General features: G+C 34.7%; 1 protein-coding gene across 1 annotated transcript; it reads left to right on the forward strand.

The window, feature by feature from the left end:
- The first annotated feature begins 10,542 nt into the window (after positions 1–10,542).
- On the forward strand, positions 10,543–20,611 carry LOC120083691 (PHF5-like protein). Its single transcript, XM_039039531.2, has 2 exons — positions 10,543–10,681; positions 19,987–20,611. Exon 2 carries the CDS (start codon positions 20,035–20,037, stop codon positions 20,365–20,367), a length of 333 nt encoding a protein of 110 aa, XP_038895459.1. The 5' UTR covers positions 10,543–10,681; positions 19,987–20,034; the 3' UTR covers positions 20,368–20,611.
- The last annotated feature ends 5,624 nt before the right edge of the window (positions 20,612–26,235 follow it).

Here is a 26,235-nt window from a genome sequence, read left to right on the forward strand (position 1 = left end):
AGCTTGAAGCTCCAATGGTACGTGAATAACTGACTAAACTCTTTAAATACGATATCCACCATCCGTTAACTGTCGGGCACTCCACTAAAGACCAACAGCTACATTCTTCGCACTACAGATATATTTTTGTGTCCATTGGATATAACCAATCAACAGTACGATAACACTTCACAAATCGCTCATAAGTACAGCTGGGCCAATTTATCGTTTTGCCCATGTAGTTACATCTAACTCTTTAAATACCACTTATTCCTCTAATGAACAATACATCATAGTCCTCTTATGAGTGAACACTTCTTGGGCCATGAGAAGGTGTGGCGCCACATTGTTCAAGCCCTGGAATTAGCCTTTAAGGGAGCAATTTATCTACTTACCTTGCTTCAGGGAAGGAGTGAATTCCGTCTTGTGTAGCTGAGTTCCCAACTCCCCAATCAGACGAATCCCCAAAGTAGTAGGTTTGAGTCGACGATTTGGCCACTCGCACCCATGTAAATCAAAGGACCGCCCTCATAGGCAGGAGTTCCCTACTTACTCAGGATTAAGGTCATGTTACCTATGGTCATCCTAGTGAAATGAAAGTCTCAGTGATGAACGATGTTATATAACAAGACTAAAAATTCCATGGTCTGGTCTTATACAAACTCCTTTATATAGGATACCCCCACTCGCATGTCTCCACATGAATGACCAAGATAAGATTATTTGTAGCACTTTACAACACTTGTAACATTTACAAAGCGGGTCGTATCCATAATGTCACTAGGATAAGGTTTCCCTCCTTTATCTATATACTACAGACCATTTAGGTTATCATTTAAGGCTTGCTTCACTTGTATGTTTCCACATACATACTTAAATTACAACGATAACCAGGGATCTTAGTTTATTGGTTTGTGGTTAATGTAACTAAAATATCTTATATTTCATAGACAATAGTGAATAAAATATCTCATATTATTACATCACAAATATTTTTCCATACACATGTTTACAAACTACAGGACCCTACGAGATTTAGGGCTTTAACCTCAACAATCTCCCATTTGTCCTAGAGCTAGTGGGGTGTACAAGATAAATGGGCACAAAGGCCTAGTACAAAATCTCTCACTTGCCCTAGTCTAGCAGCAGTCAGTCCCGTAGACCCATGCTCTGTAGGTGACCCTCAAACACTATAGCCGTAAAAGTCTTCATAAACGGATCAACAATATTATGCTCTAAAGCTATCTTTGTAACTATCACGTCCCCTCGATGCATAATCTCGCGGATGAGATGGTATTTCCACTCTATATGCTTGTCGCGCTTGTGACTCCTAGGCTCCCTAGAGTTTTCTACAATACCACTATTATCACAATAAAGGGTGGTGGGCCTAGATATGCCTGGAACAACTTCCAAATCAGTTAGAAACTTCTTGAGCCAAACGACCTCCTTAGCAGCTTCACAAGTCGCTACATACTCGGCCTCCATAGTGGAGTCAGTGATACACCCCTACTTAGTGCTTCACCATACTACAACCCCTCCGTTAAGAGTGAACACTGATCCCGAAGTGGATTTCTGAGAATCCTTATCGGTCTAAAAATGAGAGTTTGTGTATCCGGTAAGGATCAAATCCTTAAATCCATACACAAGCATGTAGTCCCTCGTTCTCCGAAGATACTTAAGGATGTTCTTGACGGTAGTCCAATGACCCTGTCCTGGATCAAAGTGATATCTGCTGACTATCCCCATAGCGTAACAGATGTCAGGTCTATTGGGGATAATGCCCTAAAGTCTCGTGTCCTGTAGTTTGTAAACAGTTTGTACGAACGCTTGTGATGTATAATATATGATATTTACTCCACTTCTTGACTTTGCACATTTTGATGTTTTATTTGCTTTACCACAAACCAATAAACTAAAATCTCTGGTTATCTTTATGTAACTTAAGCATGTATGTGGTGACATACAAGTGGATCATGTCTTATGTGATAACCAAAATGGTCTGTAGTATATGGATATTGGAGGGAAACCTTATCCTAGTAACACTAAGGATGTATCCTCTTTGTGGAATAAGTTACAAGTATTGTCATTTGCTACAGATGGTATAATCTTGATCATTCATATGGGGGACGTGCGAGCAGGGGCGTCCTATACAAAAGAGTTTATATAAGACCTGACCACGAAGTGTTAACGTCTCATTATATAACACTGTTCATGACAGAGACTTCACTTCACTAGGATGACCATAGGTAACATAACCTCGATCTTGAGTGAGTTGGGAACTCCTACCATTGAGGCTGGTTCTTTGATTTACATGGGTGCGAGTGGCCAGGTCGCCAACTCAAACATACCACTTTAGGGATTCATCTAATTTGGGAGCTGGTAACTCAACTACACAAGATGGAATTCACTCCTTCCCCGAAGCAGGACTAAGTAGATAGATAGCTCCCTTAAGGGCTGATCCTGGGGCTTGAACGATATGGCGCCACACACCTTCTCTTGGCTCGAGAGGTGTTCACATATAGTAGGACTATGATGTATTGTTCATTAGAGGGATTATTAGTACTTAAGGAGTGAGATGTAACTATAGGGGCAAAGTGGTAAATTGCCCAACTATACTTACGAGCATCTGTGAAGGGTTATCGTACTCATGATTGGTTATATTCGATGGACACAAAAAATATATCTGTGGTAAGAAGAGTTCAGTTGTCGGTCTTTAGTGGAATACCTAGCAGTTAATGGATGGTGGATCTCGTGGCTAAAGAGTTTAGTCAGTTATTCACATATTGTTAGAGCTTTGAGTCATAGGTTCATAAGGTCCCCTTAGTAGTTTGGATACAAGTTGAGAATCAGTTTTTGGGTCAGTTTGAAATGTTCAAATTGACAAGAGGTAGTTCAATTATATATGATATGATTAACTAAATGTATGAGATATAAATATGATTTATATCAAGTAGAGGAGAAAATATTATGGATATATGATATCAAACTATAGGTTATAAATATAATATGATTATATTTATTATATTATTAATTGGACAGTTATGAGATAATTTCTCGATGTTTTCTCTAAAATCATGTGAAAGTGGGAAGTTCAATTCGGTTTTGTAACTGAATAATAAAATGAAAATGGTTTTCATTTTGCAAGAGATACACATAATTTACTCACGGGGTGTTTGTTAATCGATTGCTTAGTATTTGCATAGCCTATACGATAGAGCCAACTTACTAAACGACTGCATTCACCCGCACACCCTTTCTTTAAACGATCGCTTACCATTTCCTAGACGATCGTTTAGCACTTGAGCTTAACTAAACGATTGTATAGACGATCACTTAACTTTTTCTTCACGATCGTGTACCTCGCCTAAACGATCATGCACCCGACTATAGATAGTTGTTCACTTCTCCCACTTGTTTGATCTTTTGTACACGATAACCTTTCCTCCTCACCTTTACCAAATTCGAACAAAGCCCACCCTTCGGATTCTCACTTCGAGAATACTGAGGGCTCCTAGTGGTAGTGTTGTCCCTGTTTCTTGGTGTTCGTGCGAAGCTGTTCGTGGTAGAGGACTGGAGTTGCTGAACGATTGCTTGCTGGTCTAGTGAAAGCAAGAGAAGTTCGTTCGTGAATTTCACAGATAAAGGATTCGTGAAGATTGTCTTTAAAGGTGAGGTTTACTGTAACCTTTTATATATATATTTATATATTTACAAGCATGTTGTGTGTTTTTCTTTTAAATGCATTTTTTTTTCTTCTTCTCTGGAAAATTTTGATTCTGTAAAGAATTGAAATTTTGGGACGATCCTGCTTTTGCTCAAGGATCTTATCGTTAGGGTTCCTTCATCTCAGACAATACTAGCATCTTAGCACATGCATTTCTAACTCTTTATTAACTAAAGGCAGTAGACAAAAAATTCATATTCATAGTACTTTTAACACCAGCTTCATTCGCTTGAAACTTTAGTATGGTTTTCCCTTTAGGTTACTCTCTAAATGGATAAGTTATGCATTGTTTTCGCAAATGCTTCCATAAAGTACTAGTTCCACATGAAGAAGTGTCACAAGCATAATCTTTATCACAATAGTTACATTTACATCTTATACCTCCAGTGTTAGACCTTTCCATCTTTGTAAAGTGATCCCACACTGAACACAATGGCCTAGTTGGTTTTCTCTTGCCAATGGCTATCATTTTCGATGGTTTAGAACATGGACCAAGAATATTTATAGGTGGTGAATCATTGTCGATCAACTCACCATTTTCCATCTATGATATTAACAAATGAAGAAAAATAAAAACAAAACAAAACAAATTGTGAGCATAGTTGAACCATGAACCGGAGATAAATAAATAAAAGGAGAGAGTTTAGTGGCTAACCAATGAGGCAGTAACTGTGATGGTGTGAAGCCAAAGAAACAGCATGAAGCAACCATGTAACATGAAGGTGAGGTGACGGTGGGGAATGAATCGGCATGATTGAATGATTACAACGTGAAAGTGATGAGTGATGAGAGATAATGAATTGATGGTGAAAAAACGGTTGTGAAGAAACACAATGACGATGGAAGACAGAGAGGAGACAATGGGAAGAAGACGTGAAGGGATGGAGATATGATGAGATGGAGACATGAAGAGATGGAGTATGGAGATGGAAGACGAAGAGAAGACGATGGGAATAAGAAATGCAAACAGTGAGAAGAATAAGAAGGAGCAGAGACGGATGTGGGACGTTCCTCACGAATCCCCAATGGCAACATGTCAAGCGCTCGCTTGGCTGGGCGTCTGATGCTGAAAGGTAAACGTGAAGTGACATGAAACCCTAAAAAATGGGCTGGGCCTTGGGCTATTTGGGTTGGTTCAGTTCGACCCGACTTTCTACCCTATGAACCCACGAACCGAACTGACCTACTTGAGTTTATTAAAAAAAACCCAAACCAAACCAATTTTTTTTAGAACCAACCCAAACCAGGTGGGCTAGGTTGGGTTGCTCGGTTTTTTAGGGTCTTCGATTTTTTTTAACACCCCTAATGGTGTATATGTAGAAGCTTCTATAACTTTTTTTTTTAAAAAAAAAATCCATGTAGTTAAAAATCTTAAAATTTTAACTTTAGTTTTAATAGCGATGAAAAATAATAAAACTTATCTAATTTTAATTCCTTTAAATGAATTAATAGATATCAACACTAAAGAAATAAGATGAGTATTTAGTGAAAAAATGATATTAAAAGTGCAAATCTTGAAGTCTAGGGACCAATCTGAATCAAAACTCAAATCTAAAAGGTAAAATTGTAACATTTTGAAGCCTAGGTACTAAGCAAAAACCAAATTCAAAACCTAAGAAATAAATGCATAAAATTTTGATAACTAGACCAAATGGAAACTAGACCCAGAACCTAAAGACCAAAAAGTATTTTTTTTTCCCTTTTATTTATAAAGAAATTGATTTTTAAAAAATAATTAAATTAAAGAGAGAATATCAATTTTATACTCTAAGCTTTAAGAGTTGTATTATTAAAATCCTGAACTAATAATTGTATCGATTAAAACCTTGAACTTGAAGGAAACATTGAAGGTTCTTGAGCAGAAAACAGGATCGGACCCAAACCCAAAATTTACATAATTAAATTTTACAGCAAACAAAACATACAGTGAAGGAAATCAGACATAAGGATTTCCATGAGCAGCGGAATAATCGTTCCAAATTCCATTCAAAATTGAACATAAACAATTACAGTCACAAAACAGAAACTAACAAGTCATGCACAATACAAAATTATAGCATGCTTTACAATAAGTTCAAGGGATAGAGTGTTATACCTTTGAAGACTCATTCTTCAAACTCCCTCAATCACGAATGCTCGTTTAGCCTCCAAGACAAAAATACACGAATGCTCGAACACAATTATCGCAACACAACACGATCAACAGCAACCACGAACCCAATAAATAGACTCCGAAACCTCGAACTCATTCGAGTTGATTGAGGACACCACCACAATGGTTACCTTGGTATTCTCGGTGTGAGAATCTAGAAGTGTGGGCTTTGTATGGACTTGGTTAAAAGAAGAGACCGGAGGAACAACAATCGTGTAGATGATTGAGCAAGTGGGAGATGAGAAGTGTCTATCGCATAGACGAATGTTCAATCGTGTAGAAGATGACAGCCTATCGTATAGACAATGCCCTACGATCGTTTAGCTACGACCAACTGAGTGAACTATCGTATAGTAACACTCCACGATCGTTTAGTCTCTCTATGAGCTATCGTTTAGTGAAACCATTTCACTTGATAGCAATCCGTGAGTTTCTTTCTGAATTAAGCAACTCTTTTAAATTTAGGAAAACATTTTTTCTTTTATCTCATGGTTACCATAAAAACACCAATAACCTCCTACTCAATTGGTTATTATAGAAAAAGAGATAATTATCCAAAAATTAATATTATTATAAATAAATATGATAACCAACTTACCATATTATATTTATAACCTATAGTTTTAATATTTCATCTTATGAAACATACAAACCATAGTTCTTTTTCTATTTTATGGTACTTAATGTAAATCATATTTACATTAATCTTCCAAATCAACACCAAGAACTGATTATCAACTTGCATCCATTGAGTTACCAAGGGGATATTATGGATCTGTAGCTTGAAGCTCCAACGATATGTGAATAACTGACTAAACTCTTTAGTCATAGGATCCACCATCCGCTAACTGTCGGGAAGTCCACTAAAGACCGACTACTGCACTCTCCTTACTACAGATATATTTTGTGTCTATATAAACCAGTCAACAGTGCGATAACCCTTCACAGATCGCTCGTAAGTACAGTTAAGTCAATCTATCATTTTGCCCCTGTAGTTACATATAACTCCTTAAGTATCACTGATCCCTCTAATGAACATAAGTCATAGTCCTATTATGACTGAGTTCTCTCTTCGAAAGAGAAGTTGTGGCCATTATGTTCAAAACCCGGAATCAGCCCTTAAGGGATCAATCTATCTACTTACCCTTGCTTCGTGGAAGGAGTGAATTCCATCTTGTGTAACTGAGTTCCCAACTCCCAAATCAGACAAATCCCCCAAAAGGTAGGCTTGTTGAGTTGGCAATCTGGCCACTCTCACTCATACTAATCAAATGACCGCTCTCAGAGGCAAGAGTTCCCAAAACACTTAGGATTAAGGTCATGTCACCTATGGTCATTTAGGTGAGATGTAAGTCTCAAGTATCAACGACGTTATATAAAAGACGAATCATCTCGTGATCCGGTTTTATACAAACTCTTTGTATAGGACAACCCTGCTTGCATATCTCTACATGAATGGTTAGGATCAACCATCTGTAGTAATTCACAACATTTGTAAACCTTTACAAAGCGGGCCGTATCCGTAGTATTACCAGAATCAGGTATCCCTCCTTAATCCTTATACAACAGATCTTTTTAGGTTATCACTTAAGGCATGATCCACTTGTATATCTCATATACATGCTTAAATTTTCATACAATAACCATGGAGCTTTTTTTATTAGATATGAGTAAATGTCAAATAAAATAACTTTTAGTTTATTCATAACAATGTGTACGGTTTACAAACTACGAGACTCTGGGAGAATTAGGTAGCGGCGAGCGAAATGGGAGCAGCCTAAACCGTGAAAAGGGGGCTGCTGTAACAGCTAATCCCAACATACAGATCATGCATTTAAGAGATAACATGCTTAAATTAAAATTACAGAAAAGTAAATGGGTTTAGAAATCCTTACTTTTGAAGAATCGTTCTTCAAGAAGAATCCTTTGAACCAAAAGAACACCACCGCAATGGAAACTTTGTATTCTCTGGGTGAGAATCTAGGAGTTTTGTGTGTGCTTTGGCTATTTTGGAAGAGGGTGTTTGAGAAAGATGAGAGGAGATGAAGATGGAGAAAGAAAAAATCTTAAAACTTTTTCTGTGTTGGTCTATCACCTCTATAAATGCCAAAAATGGGAAAAAGAAAAAAAACAAATCGTTCAACCCCTCCCGAAATCACGTTGTAAAGAGAAAAAAAATTGTTTTTAAAATTAAAAAACAATAAAATAAATTAATTTAATAACAAAAATAATATATATTTATATATAACAACGTTATCATATAATATATATTAAACTATATAGGGTTGGTAACAAGGTCGGGGCGGGGCGGGGCGGGGGGGCTCCCCATCCCCGTCCCCGCGGGGGTATTTCCCCTATCCTCGCCCTCGTTCCCGCCAATTGAAGGCGGGGATGGGGATTTCCTGCTGGGGAAACAGGTCCCCGTGGGGACTATCCCCATTATATATATATATATATTAAAAAATTAACTGGGATGGGGACAGAGTGGGGATACCTTCCCTGTCCTCGATCGGAGACTTGGTTATAATCCCCGATTTAACCCCTATCCCCGGTCAAACTAGGGATTCTCCACCCCGACCTGACCCTGCGGGGATTTTTGCCAATCCTAAAACTATATGTTATATCAAATATAACATATAACCTATAATTTCATATTGTATCAAATACAATATAACCCAAAGTTTAATTCTCTCATCAATGATATTTAATATAAATCCTATTTATATTAAATTTAATTATATAAATCCAATTCACAGAATTAATATTTGAATCATATTCAAATATTTATTTCCTCTCAAATAAACTTTATATTATAATGTATCAAATACATTATACTAAGTATATCATATATAATTAGATTAAATTAATTATATCATATATTATTATTTCCCTCAATTAATTTGAACAATTCAAATTAATCCAAAATTTGATTCTCATTAATTCCCATTGAGCTATAAAAGGGACCTTATGGACCTGTAGCTTGAAGCTCCAACTGTACGTGAATAATTAATTAAACTCTTTAATAAATTAACTATCTGTTAACTAACGGGCACTCCATTAAAGACCATCAGTTGCACTCTTCGCACTACAAATATATTTATGTGTCAATTGGATATAACCAACCAACAGTATTATAATCCTTCACAAATTGCTCTTAAGTAAAGTTGGGCCAAAATTATCATTTTATCCCTGTAGTTACATCTAACTCCTTAAGTACAACTGACCCCTCTAATGAACAATAAATCATAGTCCAACTATGACCAAACCTCAGGGTGTGACGCCACATTATTCAAGCCCAGAATCAGCCCTTAAGGGAGCAATTTATCTACTTATCCCGACATTGGGGAAGGAATGAATTTCTTTTTGTGTAACTGTGTTCCCAACTCCCCAATCAGACGAATCCTAAAATGGTAGGCTTGTTGAGTTAACAATCTGGCCACTCTCACTCATATAAATCAAATGACCGCCTTTATAAGTAGAGAATTCACAACTCATGTAGGATTCAGGTCATGTTACCTATGGTCATCTTGGTGAAATGCGAGTCTCTATTATGAACGTCGTTATATAATGAGACTAGTCATTTTGTGGTCCGGTTTTATACAAACTCTTTTGCATTATCCCCGCTCACATGTCTCCACTTGAATGATGAGGATCATATCATTTATAACACTTTACAACAATTATAATATCTGCAAAGCAGATCATACTCGTAGTGTCACCAGGATAAGGTATCCAGCCTTATCCATCTACTACAAACCATTTAGGTTATCACTTAAACATGATACACCGTATGTCTCTACATACATGTTTAAGCTACAAAATAACCTTGGATATTAGTTTATTGGTTTGTGAATTAATGCAACTAATTGTCAAATAAAAGATCACATATTTTATTAGATAAATAAGATATTTGTACAATACAATTACAAACCATAGGACCCTACGAGATTTAGGACATCAACCCCAACAAAACTTTCACAAGTGTATCAATTTGCACCATTCTCCAAATTTTATTAGATCAATATCATGTAAAACTTATAACTTGAGTCTACTAAACTCCTAAATTTTCACAAGCCAATCATTCATTACGATTACTTTTGAAAACCATCCACGTATTAATTGTTAAATGTGTTTAAACCTCTTTAGATGTCGATTATACAAAATGGACGATTAGAGTAAATATATGACGATTTTCATAGGAACTTTTGTCTAAGAGCCTAATTTGATACATTTATGAAAGTTTCAAGGTTCAATCAATATAATTATAAGTTTCACATGAGATTTTTTCAAACGAAACATAATAAAGGGTGTAAATTGAAACGACTACAAAAGTTCAAAATTTAAATTGATGTACTTATCAATCTAAGGTTTAAATTTATACAACTCCTAAAGTTTATATAAATGGATACTTTTCCCAAATTAAACCTACTATAGAAAATTAATATAAATTAGAAAGGATTAAAAAGAAAAAAAGAAAAGAAAAGAAAAGAAAAGAAAAGAAAAGAAAATCTACGTAGATCAGCTCTCTCTTTTATTGTGAAAAACAAAAAGGGGCCCACTTTGTATAACAAAAATAAAAATGAATAAAATAAAACAAAATAAAAATGAATAAAAAAAAGAGGAAAACCCTAGCTTCGACTGTGCTCCACGCCACTTCTTCTTCTTCACGCCGTCTCCTCCTCCGTTGCAGCAGCTCATCGTCGCCGCCGCTGTCGCCATCATCTTTCCTCCTCTCGTGCCGTCGCCGCCGTCCACTTTCTGCCGTTCGTGCCGCTGCAGCCTCCCCTCTAGTAGTTTTGCACTGATTTTCTACTCCGTTGTTACTGGTATTCTCCTAATCTCCATCTACGTCCTTCTTCCCACTTGAAAAACACAAATTAGAACTTGTTTAATGCAAGAATGAAAGAGTTGTTTGATTTTTTTTTTTTCATGTTTTTAATAACAATAGCCCTAATAGCAACGGAAAAAGCACCCTTGCGGCAAATTGGGACGTGGTTTATGTTAGGCTGTTTTGATTCGGACATGAATTTTTCATCCAATTCTCTTTTGATTCATAGCTGGATTGATTAGCCGAACGACTTAAATATTGTTTACATTTGTATATTCGTACTTTTCAATATTTTATTTATTTATTTATTTTTGTATATTTGTAGATTATAGGTGGTAGAATGACAATGATTTTTTTTCTTTGAAAACTGAAATTCTTTCCCTCAGATTAACCAATACAGTAACCAACAAGCCTTTGAATTTACTGGATTAATGGCCGTCTATATGCTTTGTACTTCATGTGCTTCATTTAAAAAATGTAGGGCTTGAAGTTGGTCAAAACTTTAAGCTAATCACATAATTTTAGCAGGAACTGGCTATCTCTCTCTTTTGCCACCAAACTACCGGTGGTGTTGAAGAAGAAAAAGAAGTGGTGGGGGGGGGGGGGGGGTGTTTGAATGGTGCTCGGGTTGAGTTCATTTTCCAGTGTTTCTATGATTTGTAGGGTTAAGGTTTATGTGGGATAAAGAAAGGAGGAGTGGCGAAGAAGAAATTGAAAGAAGAGAGAGAGAGAGAGAGTGGCTGTTATTTTTGTTGCTAGGTTACCAAAATTAATCTAAAAACTAATAGTTAGACACCTAATTGCTAACCTATGCATCTAACTTGCTCAGCGACTGTCAACCTAAGCATAGCTCAGTTATTTAAGGCACGTACTCTCAACCGTGTAAAACAAAAAAAAAAAAAAAACTTGCTAAGTTACCTTTCCTCATACCTGATGGAAGAAGGTTGTTCGAGCTTATTAATTTTTCTTCAAAAACTTGCCAAGTTACCTTTTCTCATACCTAACGGAAGAAGGTTGTTTGGGCATATGAATTTTTCTTCTTAGCTTCAAATGTTAGAATGTCACTTTTGAACTTGGGAAATTGAATCAATTCTCAAACCTCAGGGTGAAAGTGTTTTTTGCCGTTTATTTCTTAATGTATTTGTAATGGTGGAAGAATCTTTTAGGAAGAGTTACTTTTGTTAGGTTCACACAATTAACTAGTAATTAAAGGCATGCCCACCTTCTCAATAGTTTGTGTTTTAGCTCTCATTTGTTCTCAATGCCTAATTAAAAGGCATTTTTCTCATTGTTACTATCCGTGCTTCAGCATTGCACGATGAGTAATCCAGCTTGGATCTTGGACTCCACTTTTCTCTTTATAAGGGATTGCTCCATTTCTTTTGATAACAATTATTTCCATTGAGAGAAAAATGAAAGAATACACGGGCATACAAAAAACCAGCTCACAAAAAGGGACTCCACCTATACAAAATGCTGCAGTTTGTTTTAATCCTGCAAGATAGAGTCCTTGTCTTAGGGTATGACATATTAGACAAGTCTAATTTGAACCTTGGGTGGGGGGTAGGGATTTGAAGATGAGATCCTAGAATGCGAAAGTGGGTATGATCAAAACTCAATTTTGGTATAAGTGTAGTGAGTTCCTTGTGTATACATGTTTGTAATTGGTAAATTTGAGCACTTTCTTATAGATGAGTGGTGGAAGAAGCATAAAGGCACAATACCAATATACTCGTGTTTAATGGAATTTATGAACATAGGCACAACCAAAGTGTGGTGAAATTTAAGGAGATAGGAGATTGAATTTTACTTTGTAAACCTAATTGGAAGGATTGAGAAGCATCTAGAGGATTGAAATGCCAATAATTGAAAAATATATTATTTTGTTGTATTACTAAAATCAATGTTCAAATGCCTCTTAAATAAACAGGCTTGGGGAACATGTTCAAAATTGAGAAACAATGACACTGACAACTAAGAAAGTATGATTAGTGCATTTAGCTACTGGCTAATTGTATTGAGCTATCTCTGTATTTCTATTTTTCTAGGGCTTTTCACTATTTCCTCAGTGGAGGTTTAGACCCATTTTTTTTTCAAGCTGCCATCCAAGAGACTTGTCTTGAAACATCATTATTCACCTTCCTCTTCATATTGACATGATGCTCAGCCAACCTCTGGGTGATTCTCATGGTTGATTGGAGCCACACACCTTTCTATCTTAATCTTGCTTGTGCCCTCGGATTTAAGCTTGAATAACTCAAGGATATAGTTGTACAACCTAACGAACAAATTATTCTAAGGTCAGGCTTGAAGCATGAAGTGAAATTTAAATACCTAATATCATTCAACTCTATCTCGCTCTCATGCATGGAAATGGTGAGTCCTAAGAAGCACAGACACAGATACGGATACATGATATGGATACGTCACGATACGGCAATACGTTAATTTCTAAAAAACTAAGATACGGTTACGTATGTCTAGTTAATTGTTATAATACTTATTTTAAGTTATATTAAAATATATTTAAGAAGAGAGTGAAAACTTGAAAAAAATCTATTAATGTCGAGTGATTGTTGAGCAACTAGAGTAGACGGTAGGAAAGAAGTAGAATATGAAGATTGAAGAATGAAGTTGTGGATGAAGGGGATATGAGTCATGATTTAAATAGTGAAAGAGAAGGGAAGAATGGAGATTTAATTATATTTCAGGTTTTTTTTTTTTTTTTTTTTAATGTTTTTATCATTTTTAATTTATTTTATTTTGGATTGCTCAATTTAAGTGGACTTTTATGTTTGGAAGTGATTTTAAAATGGTTGAAATCACTTTTGTCATTTTCAAAATCACTGTGAAACATGTTTAATTCTTCAAACTAATTTTGATGATATGAAAATTGTATTTAAAAGTGTAAAATTTAAAACTAAATTAACTTTGAGTAATTAAAAGTGTGATTTTGAGTGATTTTAAAAATGAAAAAAAGTGATTTTTGATGATTTTAAAATCTCCTAACATGTACTAAAATAAAATGGGTTGTGGGTTGGGCTTTTTAAGTGGTTAGGCATAAATTTGGAAAAAAAATTAACTCACGTATCCCCTTTACGTATCTGGAAGCAGATACGCGTATTCGAAAATTAAAAATAAAAATAAAAAAATCAGATACTTCAAATCACGTATCAGACACGTATCTACCACGTATCTGGATGTATCCGTATCGTATCCGTATCTGATACTGATTCTCTGCACAATTAGAAGTATCTGTGTTTCCTAGGGTGAGTTCTTTCATGTACTCTTGAACAAATTGATCTCGACCATCTTAATGTCTCTTGAACCCCCCAATGGATTAAGCAATAGGAATTCAAGTAACAACATTTTTTTTAAAAAAAAATTATTTATGAAAAACCTCTTTCATTGTGGGAAAAAATGAAAGAATATATGAGCCTTCAAAATGAAAGTCTACAAAAAGGGAGCTAGGCTACCCTAAAGGGCTTTAGTCATGTAAAAGAAGGCTAAGAGTATGATTACTAAAAGACTTGGTCACTAAATTCCAAAGAGAAACGTAGAATCTAATAAAGGATTAAACATTACTTGAAGAACTCTCTCGATTATGGTGTTCATTAGTTGTTTGGTGTTGGTTTTGGGCTAAAACCGATGTTGACCATTGACTAATCAAGTTTCGTTAGTTGGTGATGATCAATTCTCGAGAGATAGGATGCGCCGATCAACCAACTATGCTGGCAGTCGATTAGTTTTTGTTGGTTTTGGTAACCAAGATAGTAAACAAAAATAAAATTTTAAATCACTGGAAAAAAAAGAAAGGAAGAGAATGAGAAAAGAGAGAAGAATTGAAGAAGAAAAGAAGAAAAGAAGAAAAGAAGAAAATAAAAATTAAATGGAGAAAAAGAAAAACAAGAAAAAAAAAAGAATAGGTGGTACACACTTCACCATATCACATGGTGACGATGCCAGCTGTGGTAGGATGGGTGCAAAATTGGTGAGAAAAAATAAAGAACAAAAAAAAAATGGAAAATATGTGTGTGTGTGAGTATATATATGTGTGTATGTACATATGTATATATGTATGTATGTATATATGTATGTATGTATGTCTGTATATATGTATGTATGTCTATATGTCTGTATATATATATATATATTAAAAAGAAATAGTTTGGTAATCATTACACCCAAAAAAACCTTTTTTGTGAGTAGGAATACTATTGGTCCTCTGGTCAGAGATTCTGGTGAGGTCATCAGGGATGATAAGGAGATTGAAGAGGAGGTGTTATCTTTCTTTTCATCTCTTTGTGGGCCTGAGGTGTCTCCTAAACCTTTTATTGACATAATTGACTGGAGTCCTATTTCTAAAAGGGAGAGGGAGGGTTTGACAAAGCCTTTCTCTTAGGAAGAGAATTGCATGTGTAGTCTCTGAGATTGATAGATCCAAATCGCCATGCCTTGATGGTTTCTGCATGGCGTTCTATCAAGAACTAGAATTTGCTTAAAAAAGACCTTACCAGAGTTTTCTTGAAATTCTTTGAAAGAGGTATCCTAAATAGCTCAATTTTTGAGATGTTCGTTTGTTTGGTTCCTAAAAAGGATGTCACCAAGGTCAAGGATTTTAGACCCATAAGCTTAATTACTAATGTGAACAAAATCCTTGCTAAAGTGTTTGCCAACCGGTTGAAGAGGGTGCTTCTGGCGACTATTTCAAATACTCGGAGTGCTTTTATTGCTAGAAGACAAATTTTGGATCAAGCTCTTATTGAAGTGATTGAGGATTATAGGGCTAGAAGGATTGAAGGAGTGATTTTTAAGATTGACTTTGAAAAGGCCTATGACCATGTGAATTGGAACTTCTTGGACAAGGTTTTGGATAAGAAGGGCGTTGGTTATAAATGGAGGATGTGGATGTGGGGTTGCTTCAGGAATGTTAGTTGTTCTTTCCTTATAAATGGGAGCCCTAGAGGCAAAATGGGGGCTTCAAGATGGTTCAGACAAGGAGACCCTTTGTCGTCTTTCTTATTCTTATTGGTGCTGGATATTCTTAGTAGAATTGTGGGCAAGTGTGTGGAGGGTAATGTTATCACTCCCTTTCAAGTGGCTGAGGCTAGGATCCCCTTTTCACATCTTTAGTTTGCGGATGACACGACCTTTTTCTGCTCGACAGTAAGGCATCGTTTAGTGTGTTGAACCATATCTTGGCTTTCTTTAAGGAGATTTCTGGTTTGAAGATTAATAGGAGTAAATGTTGTTTAATGGGGATTAATTGTGAGGTTGGGAAGCTTAGAAGATGATCGGATATGGTGGGGGGTGAGCTTCGGGACCTTCCCTCTTCTTATCTTGGTCTTCCTCTTGGAAGCTACCCTAAGTCAACTGCTTTGTGGGAGCCGCTGGTGGACAAAGTTAGAAGAAGGTTAGCCTCCTAGAAAAGAGGTTTCTTTTTCAAAGAGGGAAGGCTTACTTTGATCAAATCAGTCCTATCTGGCTTACCTATTTACTAAGGTTCGTAAGGATGTGGAGAGATTGCGTGATTTCTTTTGGGAAGGGGTTGATGAAGGGAAAGGGAAAGGTGCTCATTTGGTTAGGTGGGAAATTGCGGAGAAGTCAATCGGGGGGGGGGGGGGGGGTGTTCTTGAGATTGGAAACCTTAGATTACGTAACAAAGCCCTCTTAGACATATGGTTATGGCATTTCTTATATGAGCCCAACTCTCTTTGGTGCAAGATTATTGTTAATATTCATGGCCCCTATCCTCTCGGGTAGTTGGCTAAGGGGAGTAGAGGGATGCATCGGGACTTGTGGAAGGATATTTCGAAAGAGCTCCCTTTGTTTGTTAACCTTGTTCATTGTGTGGTGAGAGAGGGGAGGGACACTTATTTATGGGAAAACCAATGGGTGGGGGAGAGACCTCTTTGTGCCTTATTTCCGAGATTGTTTCACTTATCTTCCAAAAAGAATCACTTTGTGGTCGACTTTCTTGTTTGGTCTGGGAGCTCGTGTTTCTTTTTTTTTTTTGTTTCCATCGTCCTCTTTCCAATACGGAAACACCAGATGTGGCCTCTCTTCTTGTCTTACTCAAAGACCCTATGTTTAGAAGTGGAAGAAGGGATGTGAGAGTTTGAAATCCTAGTCCTTTGGAGGGATTTTTCAAAGTATGATGGATCATTCTCTCATAGGTGTCGGTCTTCTCGATTCTTTGGAGGATTAAAATCCCTAAGAAAGTGAGCTTCTTTATCTGGCAAGTTCTTCATGGTCGTCTAATACGATGGATCAATTGGTGAGGAAATTACCTTCGCTTTTTGGGTCGTTGTGCTGTTAGTGTGAGTATGCTAGTTCAGTTTGGGAGATGTTTTTCTAGATGTTTGGTATCTCTTTGGCTCATCAGAGGGGTACTCGTAGTATGATCGGTGAGTTCCTTCTCCATCCGCCATGAGGGGAGAAGGGTCGTTATTTATGGCATGCTAGGGTGTGATATCTTATGGACTTTGTGGGGCGAGCAGAATGACAGGACTTTTAGAGGAAGGGATAGCAACCCTAGTGAGATTTGGTCCCTTGTTCGCTATCATGTTTTTTTTGTGGATTTCGATTTCAAAACCTTTTGTAACTGCTCCATAGACATTCTCTTGCATATTTGGAGTTCCTTTTTGCAGGACTTTTCTCTTTTGTGGGCTTGGTTTTTTGTATGCCCGTACTTGTATTCTTTCAATTTTTTCTCAATGAAAGTAGTTGCTTTTACCAAAAAAAGAAAAAAAAAATCATTACACCCAGAAACTTGTAGCTGGTTTCTGCCTGTTCTTTCCCAATTTCCATTTTTTTAAAGGTTGAGTTGTGGTTGGTCAGTTGGTTTTTAGTGTTTTTGGCATGTCGACCAAATGACAGTTTTTCTAAACTGATTTCGACCTTTCTGTCCATAAAACCGACTGACCAACTGATGTTAGTTTGGTTGATTTTGGTCAGTTCGATTGGTTTTAGGTCCAATTTTGAACACCTCAACTCCCGACCCCAAAAGATTCTATCATTTCTCTCACTCTAAAGGCCCCACAAAATAGCACTCCCTTGCTTGCCACAAACAAAGGCCTTCTCCCAAAATGGACAATGTAGAAGGAGATCCTTGGCCGTCTCTTTGCAATTTTGAAATCTAGTGAAACATTATCGAACACTTTCAAGAAGCGACTCCAAATTACTTTGGCAAAATCTCACCCCCCAAAGATGACGATCCAAATCCTTTTTCACCCTTTGAAAAGAAAACAATAGAAGTGATACCTGATCACCATAGACCTCGAGCCAAGATTCGATCCAAGGTATTAACTGTTCCATGCAAAACTTTCCAAATAAAGAACTTGACCTTGTGAATCTTAACTTTCTACAGAGAGGCAAAATGGAAACGCTTGAAGGGAGGTACTGATTATTCAAGAAAATCTGCTGAAATAACTTTTCACGAGTGTCTGGAAGTGCCCTTAACCTCATTGACCATCCATTCAAAAGGTTGAGGACCATCTTACAAACAATAACCTTGTGCCATTAGGTGGCAGGATCATGATGGAATGACCAAAGTCAATTAACCATAAGGGCTTGATTCCTTCCCCTACTATTTCTCACGCCTAACCCAGCTAGGTCCAGAGGCCTAGACACCACCTCTCACCTCACAAGATGAGAACCCCCCTCCTCAACCCCTCCCAGAGGTTGTCCCTCAATTTTCCCCCATGCTTTATTGTGTTTGTATTTATACGTTTGCATGAACATCAGAGACTGTACTTAAAGTATACCTTTGTCATTTCCATTCGTTATCTAGATTGAATTCTTCTGATTTATAATAGACCTCCATGTCCCTCGAGAAACTCTCCTTGCACCTTGGTTTACATTGCCCACAGAAGAGTTCTGATTTCTTAGCCCACTCGCATAATCACATTCAAGAATTTTACATTTCAGTTTCTCTTGAAATGCTCATATAGATTCTTCCTCAATTTACTTTCTCAATTCCACTTCCAATTTACATAAGTTGCATTTTGATTTGAAAGGGATGGCTTCTCTCCTGACTTGTATTCTTCCTCATTGAATTTGCAAAGCTGCCACATCCTTGGACAATGGTTATCTTGTTAAATTGTAACGCCACAACATTCTTCTCTCTAACAACCATTCATGTGAAATAAAGAGAACTTGAGAAGATGAGTGGAGAACAAGAATTGAAATGTTTTACTTCGTATGTGAAAATAACGATAAACAGATGCCTCTTGAATGCACATGCATAGCACAGTGAGTGAAAAATATGAACGATTGGAGAAAGTGGCCAGTCCCTTTAACTAGTAGCTAATTTATGTAGAACTAACAAGTTGATTCTAGTTGTAAGAGCATTCTTATATTTTTGAGTGATTTGAAATTCTTGAAGGCTCTAGCGACCAGATTTATAGTGTGTTTGGAATACATTTTCAATTTAAAAAAGAGTCATTTTGGAATAAATTTGAATGTTTGGCAACCGCTCATGAAACACATTTAAAGTGTATTTTAAATACTTTTTATCAAAAGTATTTTTTTTTTTTAAAAAAAGAGTTTTTTGAAAAACACTTTTTTGTGTAGTCTATCCAAATGGGTCCTTATTTCGTTCATCTCATTGTTAGCTAGTAGTGAAAATCACTTGCAACTTCCTCTAGTTTTTTTTTTTCTTTTTATTTTTTTAGCTTCGATTATGTTTTTCCTTGAATCCTTGATTGGGATTTGTTTCTCTGCATTGCAGCATGCACTTTAAGTGTTCTGGGATGGAAGTACAGTTGGCCCATAATTTTATCAAGTTTCCAGTTAAATTATTCACTTGGTATTTGAGAATCCAACTTTGTTGTGAATATATACCTAGGATGTCAATTTGTTGGTTTTTTTTAAGCTGTAGCTTTTTATGAAGAGTAAAATTTGAAGTTCGATTCTAGTCTCTGCATGTGCAGTTATGCATCATATTCGAGCCTATGCTTGAACTTCAATGATCAAATGTCAAGAGACTCAAATGTTTAGCACACTGGAGGGACGATATGCATCAGTCATTTGGATTTGTTAGGGTGTGCCCATAATGATTTCTTCCTTAGTTGTGAAGTGATCGAAAAATGATCTTATTGCCTGTGGCTAGAGGCTTGATGTGATTTTATGCCATCGATCTATGAACTAGAAAGATGTAAACAAACATATTCTAATATTAGGAATTGCTACTCTCCCGTCCGTTTTGTGTGGCTGAATTTATTTTTATTATTATAAGATTTCCCTTAGTTGGGGGTGCATGAAGTTAATTCTAACATTTCAAGTTTGAAAACACATCTGCAGGTTACAAATTTTACTGGAACTTGAGAGATTGTTGCAGTTTCATAAGGCATGGCCAAGCATCATCCCGATTTGATTATGTGCAGAAAGCAGCCAGGCATTGCCATTGGCCGACTTTGTGAGAAGTGCGACGGGAAGTGTGTGATCTGTGATTCTTATGTCCGTCCCTGTACACTTGTTCGTGTTTGTGATGAATGCAATTACGGGTCTTTTCAAGGCCGCTGTGTGATCTGTGGAGGAGTAGGAATTTCAGATGCCTACTACTGCAAAGAGTGTACACAGCAGGAGAAAGATAGAGATGGATGTCCAAAGATTGTTAACTTAGGCAGTGCAAAAACAGATTTGTTCTATGAACGTAAGAAATATGGGTTCAAGAAACGATGAAGTAAAAACACATAGTTATCTTCCTAGGATGGATCTTACTGTAATATGATGAATTTCTGATTTCTAATTTCAAACTCTCTTAGACATGTATGTATATGCTGATGAGTCAGAATGAGAACAGTTGTTGGGGCCAAGGCAAATCATGAGAATTGTGAACTTTATTGATTGTATTGTGTTTTTGAGTACAATTATGGCAGGGGTGAGGATCAAACCATCGACTTTTAAGATGGTAATTGGTGTTTTATTCATTGAATTATAATACTTGAATTGTGTTATATTCATTGATTGTGGCTCAACCAAACTAATGGAGGGGATCCATCTAAATTGAGGTTTGGAGTCAATAATCTAAAAGATGATGCAAGGAGAGGAGGCCCCTCCACCCTTAAAAAGAGGGCAAAGGAGTAACATGCTCGAAGTCAACCATAATACAGTGAATTTTGGGAACCATAGTTGATGGGATGGACAGGTTTGAGATTTCTTAGTTGCTTTTTATGGCTATTGGTAGTGGAATTTCATTGAATGTTTTTATGCTCCATGTTCTCCCTGTCATCAATCCACTTCTCTTTGGGCTCAAAGAGACAAGGCACTGGTTCTTTCCATTAATGGTAATGGGCAGGTTTTCACAATGTCATAACCCAACAACCGCTTTTGAGATTTTGACAAAGGTCACATCATAATTTTTGAGTTTGTAACTTGTGAGTAGTATTCTATTAAACCAATGTTCTATTATGCAGAATGATTTTGAACTGTGTAATTGCTTTTCGGTTTCAATTCTGTTCTACTATGAAGAATGATCTCGACCTTTTTTTTTGGAAAATTTTTATAAATAAAAAATCTAAAAAATATTAAAATTTTATAGCAAAAAGTTCCAAAAGTATTTTGGAACTTTTTGAAACTTTTGAAATTTTTTACTATAAAGTGTATATATTTTTATTTTTTTTAATATTTAAAAAGGCTTTTCTTTAATAGTTTAGTTTGCTAACATCAAGATATTAGTTAGTAATTATCATTATAATTGAAAGTTTAAAAATTTTGGATTGGATAAATTGTTCTCTTTACTTTTAAAATGTTAATTTCAATTCTTGTATTTGTCTCATTGTCTATTAATTATGAGATGAAGTCCTGTATTATTTAATATGGTATTTGAGCTCACAAAGTTCAAATGCGCATTTAGTCCAAAAATAAAAATAGGGTTTCGATAAAAAAAATGATGAACTCAAAGAGGCATCATCTTAAGGGGGTATATTGAGAATTCGACATTGAAAAAATTAAGGGATTTCAAAATGTTTACTAAATAGATGAGTCGCTCATTTCATTGACAACTTGTTCTGAACCTCATGTTATCTAATACATATACTTTCAAAATGTTCATTTTAGTGTCCATACGGAGACTAAGAGGCCATTTGGCTCACTGAGTGGAGTTAATAAGACCGGAGTTAGTAAGTTTGTGTTTGAAGTGTAGAGTTGTAAAATAGAGTTATTCTATAAATGTGAAAAGTAAAGAAAAAGGAGAAAGTGGAATTATTTGATAGTTGTGAAAAGTAGAGACAAATGGAAAGATAAAATTTCTTGATAAATGTGAAAAATAAAAAAAGAGGAGAAGATAAAATTATTTGATAAATGTGCAAATTTCAATAGTGTTTAGTATTAAAGTTGAGTTGTGTACGCCAAATGACCTCTAAAATGTAAACTTCAAACTTTTTTTTGCTAATTTGATGAATTTGAGGGGCTGAATATTGGGTTTGATGTTTTTAAAAGTTCAAAGATTAATCTGCTAGACAAGGAAAAACGAAAAGTTATGTTTTTCCCATACATTCAATAGTTTGAAGAGACACACATTATATGGTCTAGCTCTTCTCAACTACATTTCTCTTTCCAAATCTTTTAAAAATATTTCAAAGTACTTTCATGCGTAAATAGAAAATTAAACAAAAATAAGTTCAAATTCAAATTGCGTTCATCATTATTTGATTGAAGTGCAAAGTGGAATAAAACCAAGTTTGAAGAAAATTGAAACTTGGTTTTTTAGGTTTCGAATTGATGTGACGGAGAAAATTTGTATTAAAAACTTTTTTCCTAAAATCTTTATTTATTACTAAACATTAAAGAAGGATGTAAGAATGGTATAAAATCTAAAATATGAACCATTTAATAACGTGGCAAATGAGTATGTACAACTTTTTGTGAGTTTATTGTGGTTGCACTGTTTGGAGCCTCATCTCTAAAACTTCTGTTTTCACCGCCAAAATCCAAAGATAGATTTCAATGTATCTTTCTTTTGACTTTGAAACAGATATTCCCTCTTTCATTCACTGCAAATTCTAGGCTCTGAGTTTAATAACTTTATACAACCAAACCATGATTGGTGGAATTTACTTTGAGGCCATTTTTGCCATCTTTTTTTTATTTCAAAGTCAATTCCATACAGTGCTTGGGTGAGAAGTCCTTATAATGATTTTTTTGGTTTGAGCTTTTGAATTTAGGCATTGTTGCAACATGCTGCCCCATATTTTAAATTTTAACAAACTTGTATATATTATTAGGGACAACAAACCTTCACATCGTTTTACTATGGTATGATATTATCGAATTTGAGCACTAACTCTCATGATTTTATTTTTAGTTTCACTCAAAAGGTCTCGTACCATTAGAGATAGTTGTCCTCATATTTGTACATCCACAATCTTCTCTTTATCTACTCAATCGGGGCTTTGGTCGTATTCTCAACAGTCCTCCATCCCTCCGAACAAAAGACTATAGAGCCTCCTTCTAATAATCATCCATCTATCTAACACTTATCTAAGCCGACTTATCTTCTCTAGAGCACACTAATAGTCCGCTAGAGCTTAACCATGGATCTCTACCATGACTATTTCTTTCAAAGCTCTCACAATTTCTCTTTATTGGACAACCTAGAATTCTACCAACATGACTAATAACATTGATGTGCCGAGGGAGGGGGGCGTACAATTTCATATAAATTTAATTTTAGATGCATTGATATAGTATTCAAGTGATATATTATTGCCAAATCGAGCATTACTAACTGATATACGAATGGTGGCATATCCAAAATTTCATATTAGATGACACAACTTTATATAAAGTTAAAATTATAGCCTATTAACTTCTAAATTTGTATCATATATAGTTTTGAACTTTAAAAAAATACATACTAAATTACTAAAATCTCGATTTGTATGTCTAATATGTAGTATTTTTTTTTTTTAAATATAACTTTTGGTTACAAAATTGAAATGTTGAGGTCCAATTAATAACAAAAAAAAAAAATATTTTTTTTTTTGTCTAATATGGACACTCAAAGCAATTTAAACATTTTATGTGATTTTTAGATATTAATTGAAAGTTTATATATTTATTAGACATTTTTAAGAAACTTACTAGAGTTAAAATTGAAAGTTTAGATATTTATTAGCCATAAACGTAAAAATTGAGGATTAAACTTGTACTTACTTAAATATAATTTTAAAATAATGGGAAAGAAATAAAAAACATAAAATTTATGTGGAAAATTGTGTTGGTAGGTCTTAGTTTTAAAAAAACTAAAAACAAAAATTCAACTCCCTATTTAGTAATCATTTCGTTTTTTGTTTTTGATTTTTGAAAATTAAGTCTATTTCTTCCTAATTTCATACAATGATTTGCATCTTTCTCAAATATAATGGTTGAATTCTTAGTCAAATTTAAAAAACAAAAACAAGCTTTTAAAACTACCTTTTTTTTAGTTATCAAAATTTGACTTGGTTTTACATCAATGGTAAAAAGTAGATAACAAACGAAAAAAAGTTAGAAGTAGAAGTAGTATATATAGACTTAATTTTAAAAAATAATAACAAAAAATGAAATGGTTACCCAACGATCCTAAAACATTATAAATATTTATATATAAACACGTAAACATATGTGATAAAAATAAAAATAGAATCAAGTTTTTCTACCCGTTACTATTGTATTAAATATATATATATATATATATATATATATATATATATATATATATATATATATATATATATATATAATTTAAGCAATGAAAATAGGTATATAAAAAGATGAAAAAAATTACATCAGTTGGCTCTAATTTAGGTCGCCCAAATTGTCTAAGTCACGACATGATGTGTGGGAGACACGTGTCCCATGACCATTTCATAGATCTGCTCCTAAACCTCCACATATCACCCTAAAGGTATAGTATTGTCTATTTTGGAAAAAAAAATTATTGTGACTTTGATTTTGGTTTCACCCAATTAAAACCTTATACTATCACTTATATGTGTTTTTTTTAATCTAACCAATGTGAGATTTTGGTCTCACATTTCAAACATATATATTCAGTTATTGGTATGGTATTAATTTTTTTTGTCTGACATGTCGACATTTCCACATATTCATCCGTTCAACATCGACATAAGAGGTGCATCATTATTACTATCATATCGTGTAATAATTGATTAAACATAAGAAAAAAACTTCCAAATGTCTCTGTCATGAGTATGTATATATGCATGTGTATGTATATATATATATATAAAATAAACATTATAACTCATTGATAATGTGTAAATGTTTAAACAATTTTTTAAAAAGAATTTTTCTGCTTTTATTATTTTTCTAGAACTATCAATCAATATCAACATTCGATATTTCGATCGACATTGATATAAAATCGAGATATCGACATTTTAAATCTTCATCTCCGAGCGTTGTTGTAATTTCAATATGAGCATATATCTACAAAGATGGTGCATATTTCAAGTTTAACCATTGACTTTTATCACATGATTCTATTAATTTCTAACTAATAACCACATTTACTTCCACAAATGCCTAACATCATAAATTCTCTTGATGAATAGTCTTAATTATTCTATTAATTCTATACATGATTTTGGCTTAGATGATTGAATTATTGTTATTAACCATATGAAAGGTACATATACCTTAATAGATTGTCAAAAAAACAAAAAAAGCATCAACCAAAATAGCAAATGCAAACCCCACTAGACAATGTCTTCTTCCATATAACCAAAATTATGTATTTTCAACCTATACAAAAGTAACTAATAAGAGTTAAAAAGAGAGAAAAGTGAGAATTTATAATTTAGGTCAAATCATATAAAAGTACTCAAGTTATTACTTTCCTGTTACATTTTAATCTTTGTATTATAAAAATGTTCCAAAAAATTATACCCTTAGAGAAATTTTCATTAAATAACTTACCTATAAAAATTGAAATGTATATATGACATCATTTAATTATAATTTATTCATATTGATTTGTGTGTGTTAAAACTCGATTTTGTATGATTGAAAATGATGTGTGCTAACAATATCTTTTTCTAAATTGAATAATGAATGGCAACAAATGACGATCTCTAGTTCTCCAATTAGTTGAAATTAAGTTATTGTAAAATGATGTTTGGTAACCTTCTGATTTTTATAATGAACTAGCTATTGAGTCAATTTAATTGTATCCTTTATTTTTAAAAATACCACCTCACAATAGGTTTAGATTAAAATAATTTGGAAACTAAATCCTAAGATGAAATTTTTTGAATTTTGAGAGCATATAATTGAATCTACTCAAAGTCCACGAGTATTTTGTATAACACAACTGTAATTTTAAGTATTACAAGAGAGAGAGAAACAAAAGAGAAGCAAATTACAACTTTGCTTGGCCATGAGCCATTACAGTCCATATCAAAAACTTTATTCAACCAAACTAAAATTAATGAATCTAAAGGGGAAAAAAGAAAAAAAAAAAAAGAGAAAAAGGGAAAGAAAGGAAAGGAAAACCCATTTTCCTTCTCATTCAAAATCTATAAATATGGATCCTTTGGCTTTGGC

Source organism: Benincasa hispida, chromosome 8 (genome assembly GCF_027475165.1).
Source record: "Benincasa hispida cultivar pf3 chromosome 8, pf3_genome.v1.1, whole genome shotgun sequence".
NCBI lineage: Eukaryota > Viridiplantae > Streptophyta > Magnoliopsida > Cucurbitales > Cucurbitaceae > Benincasa > Benincasa hispida.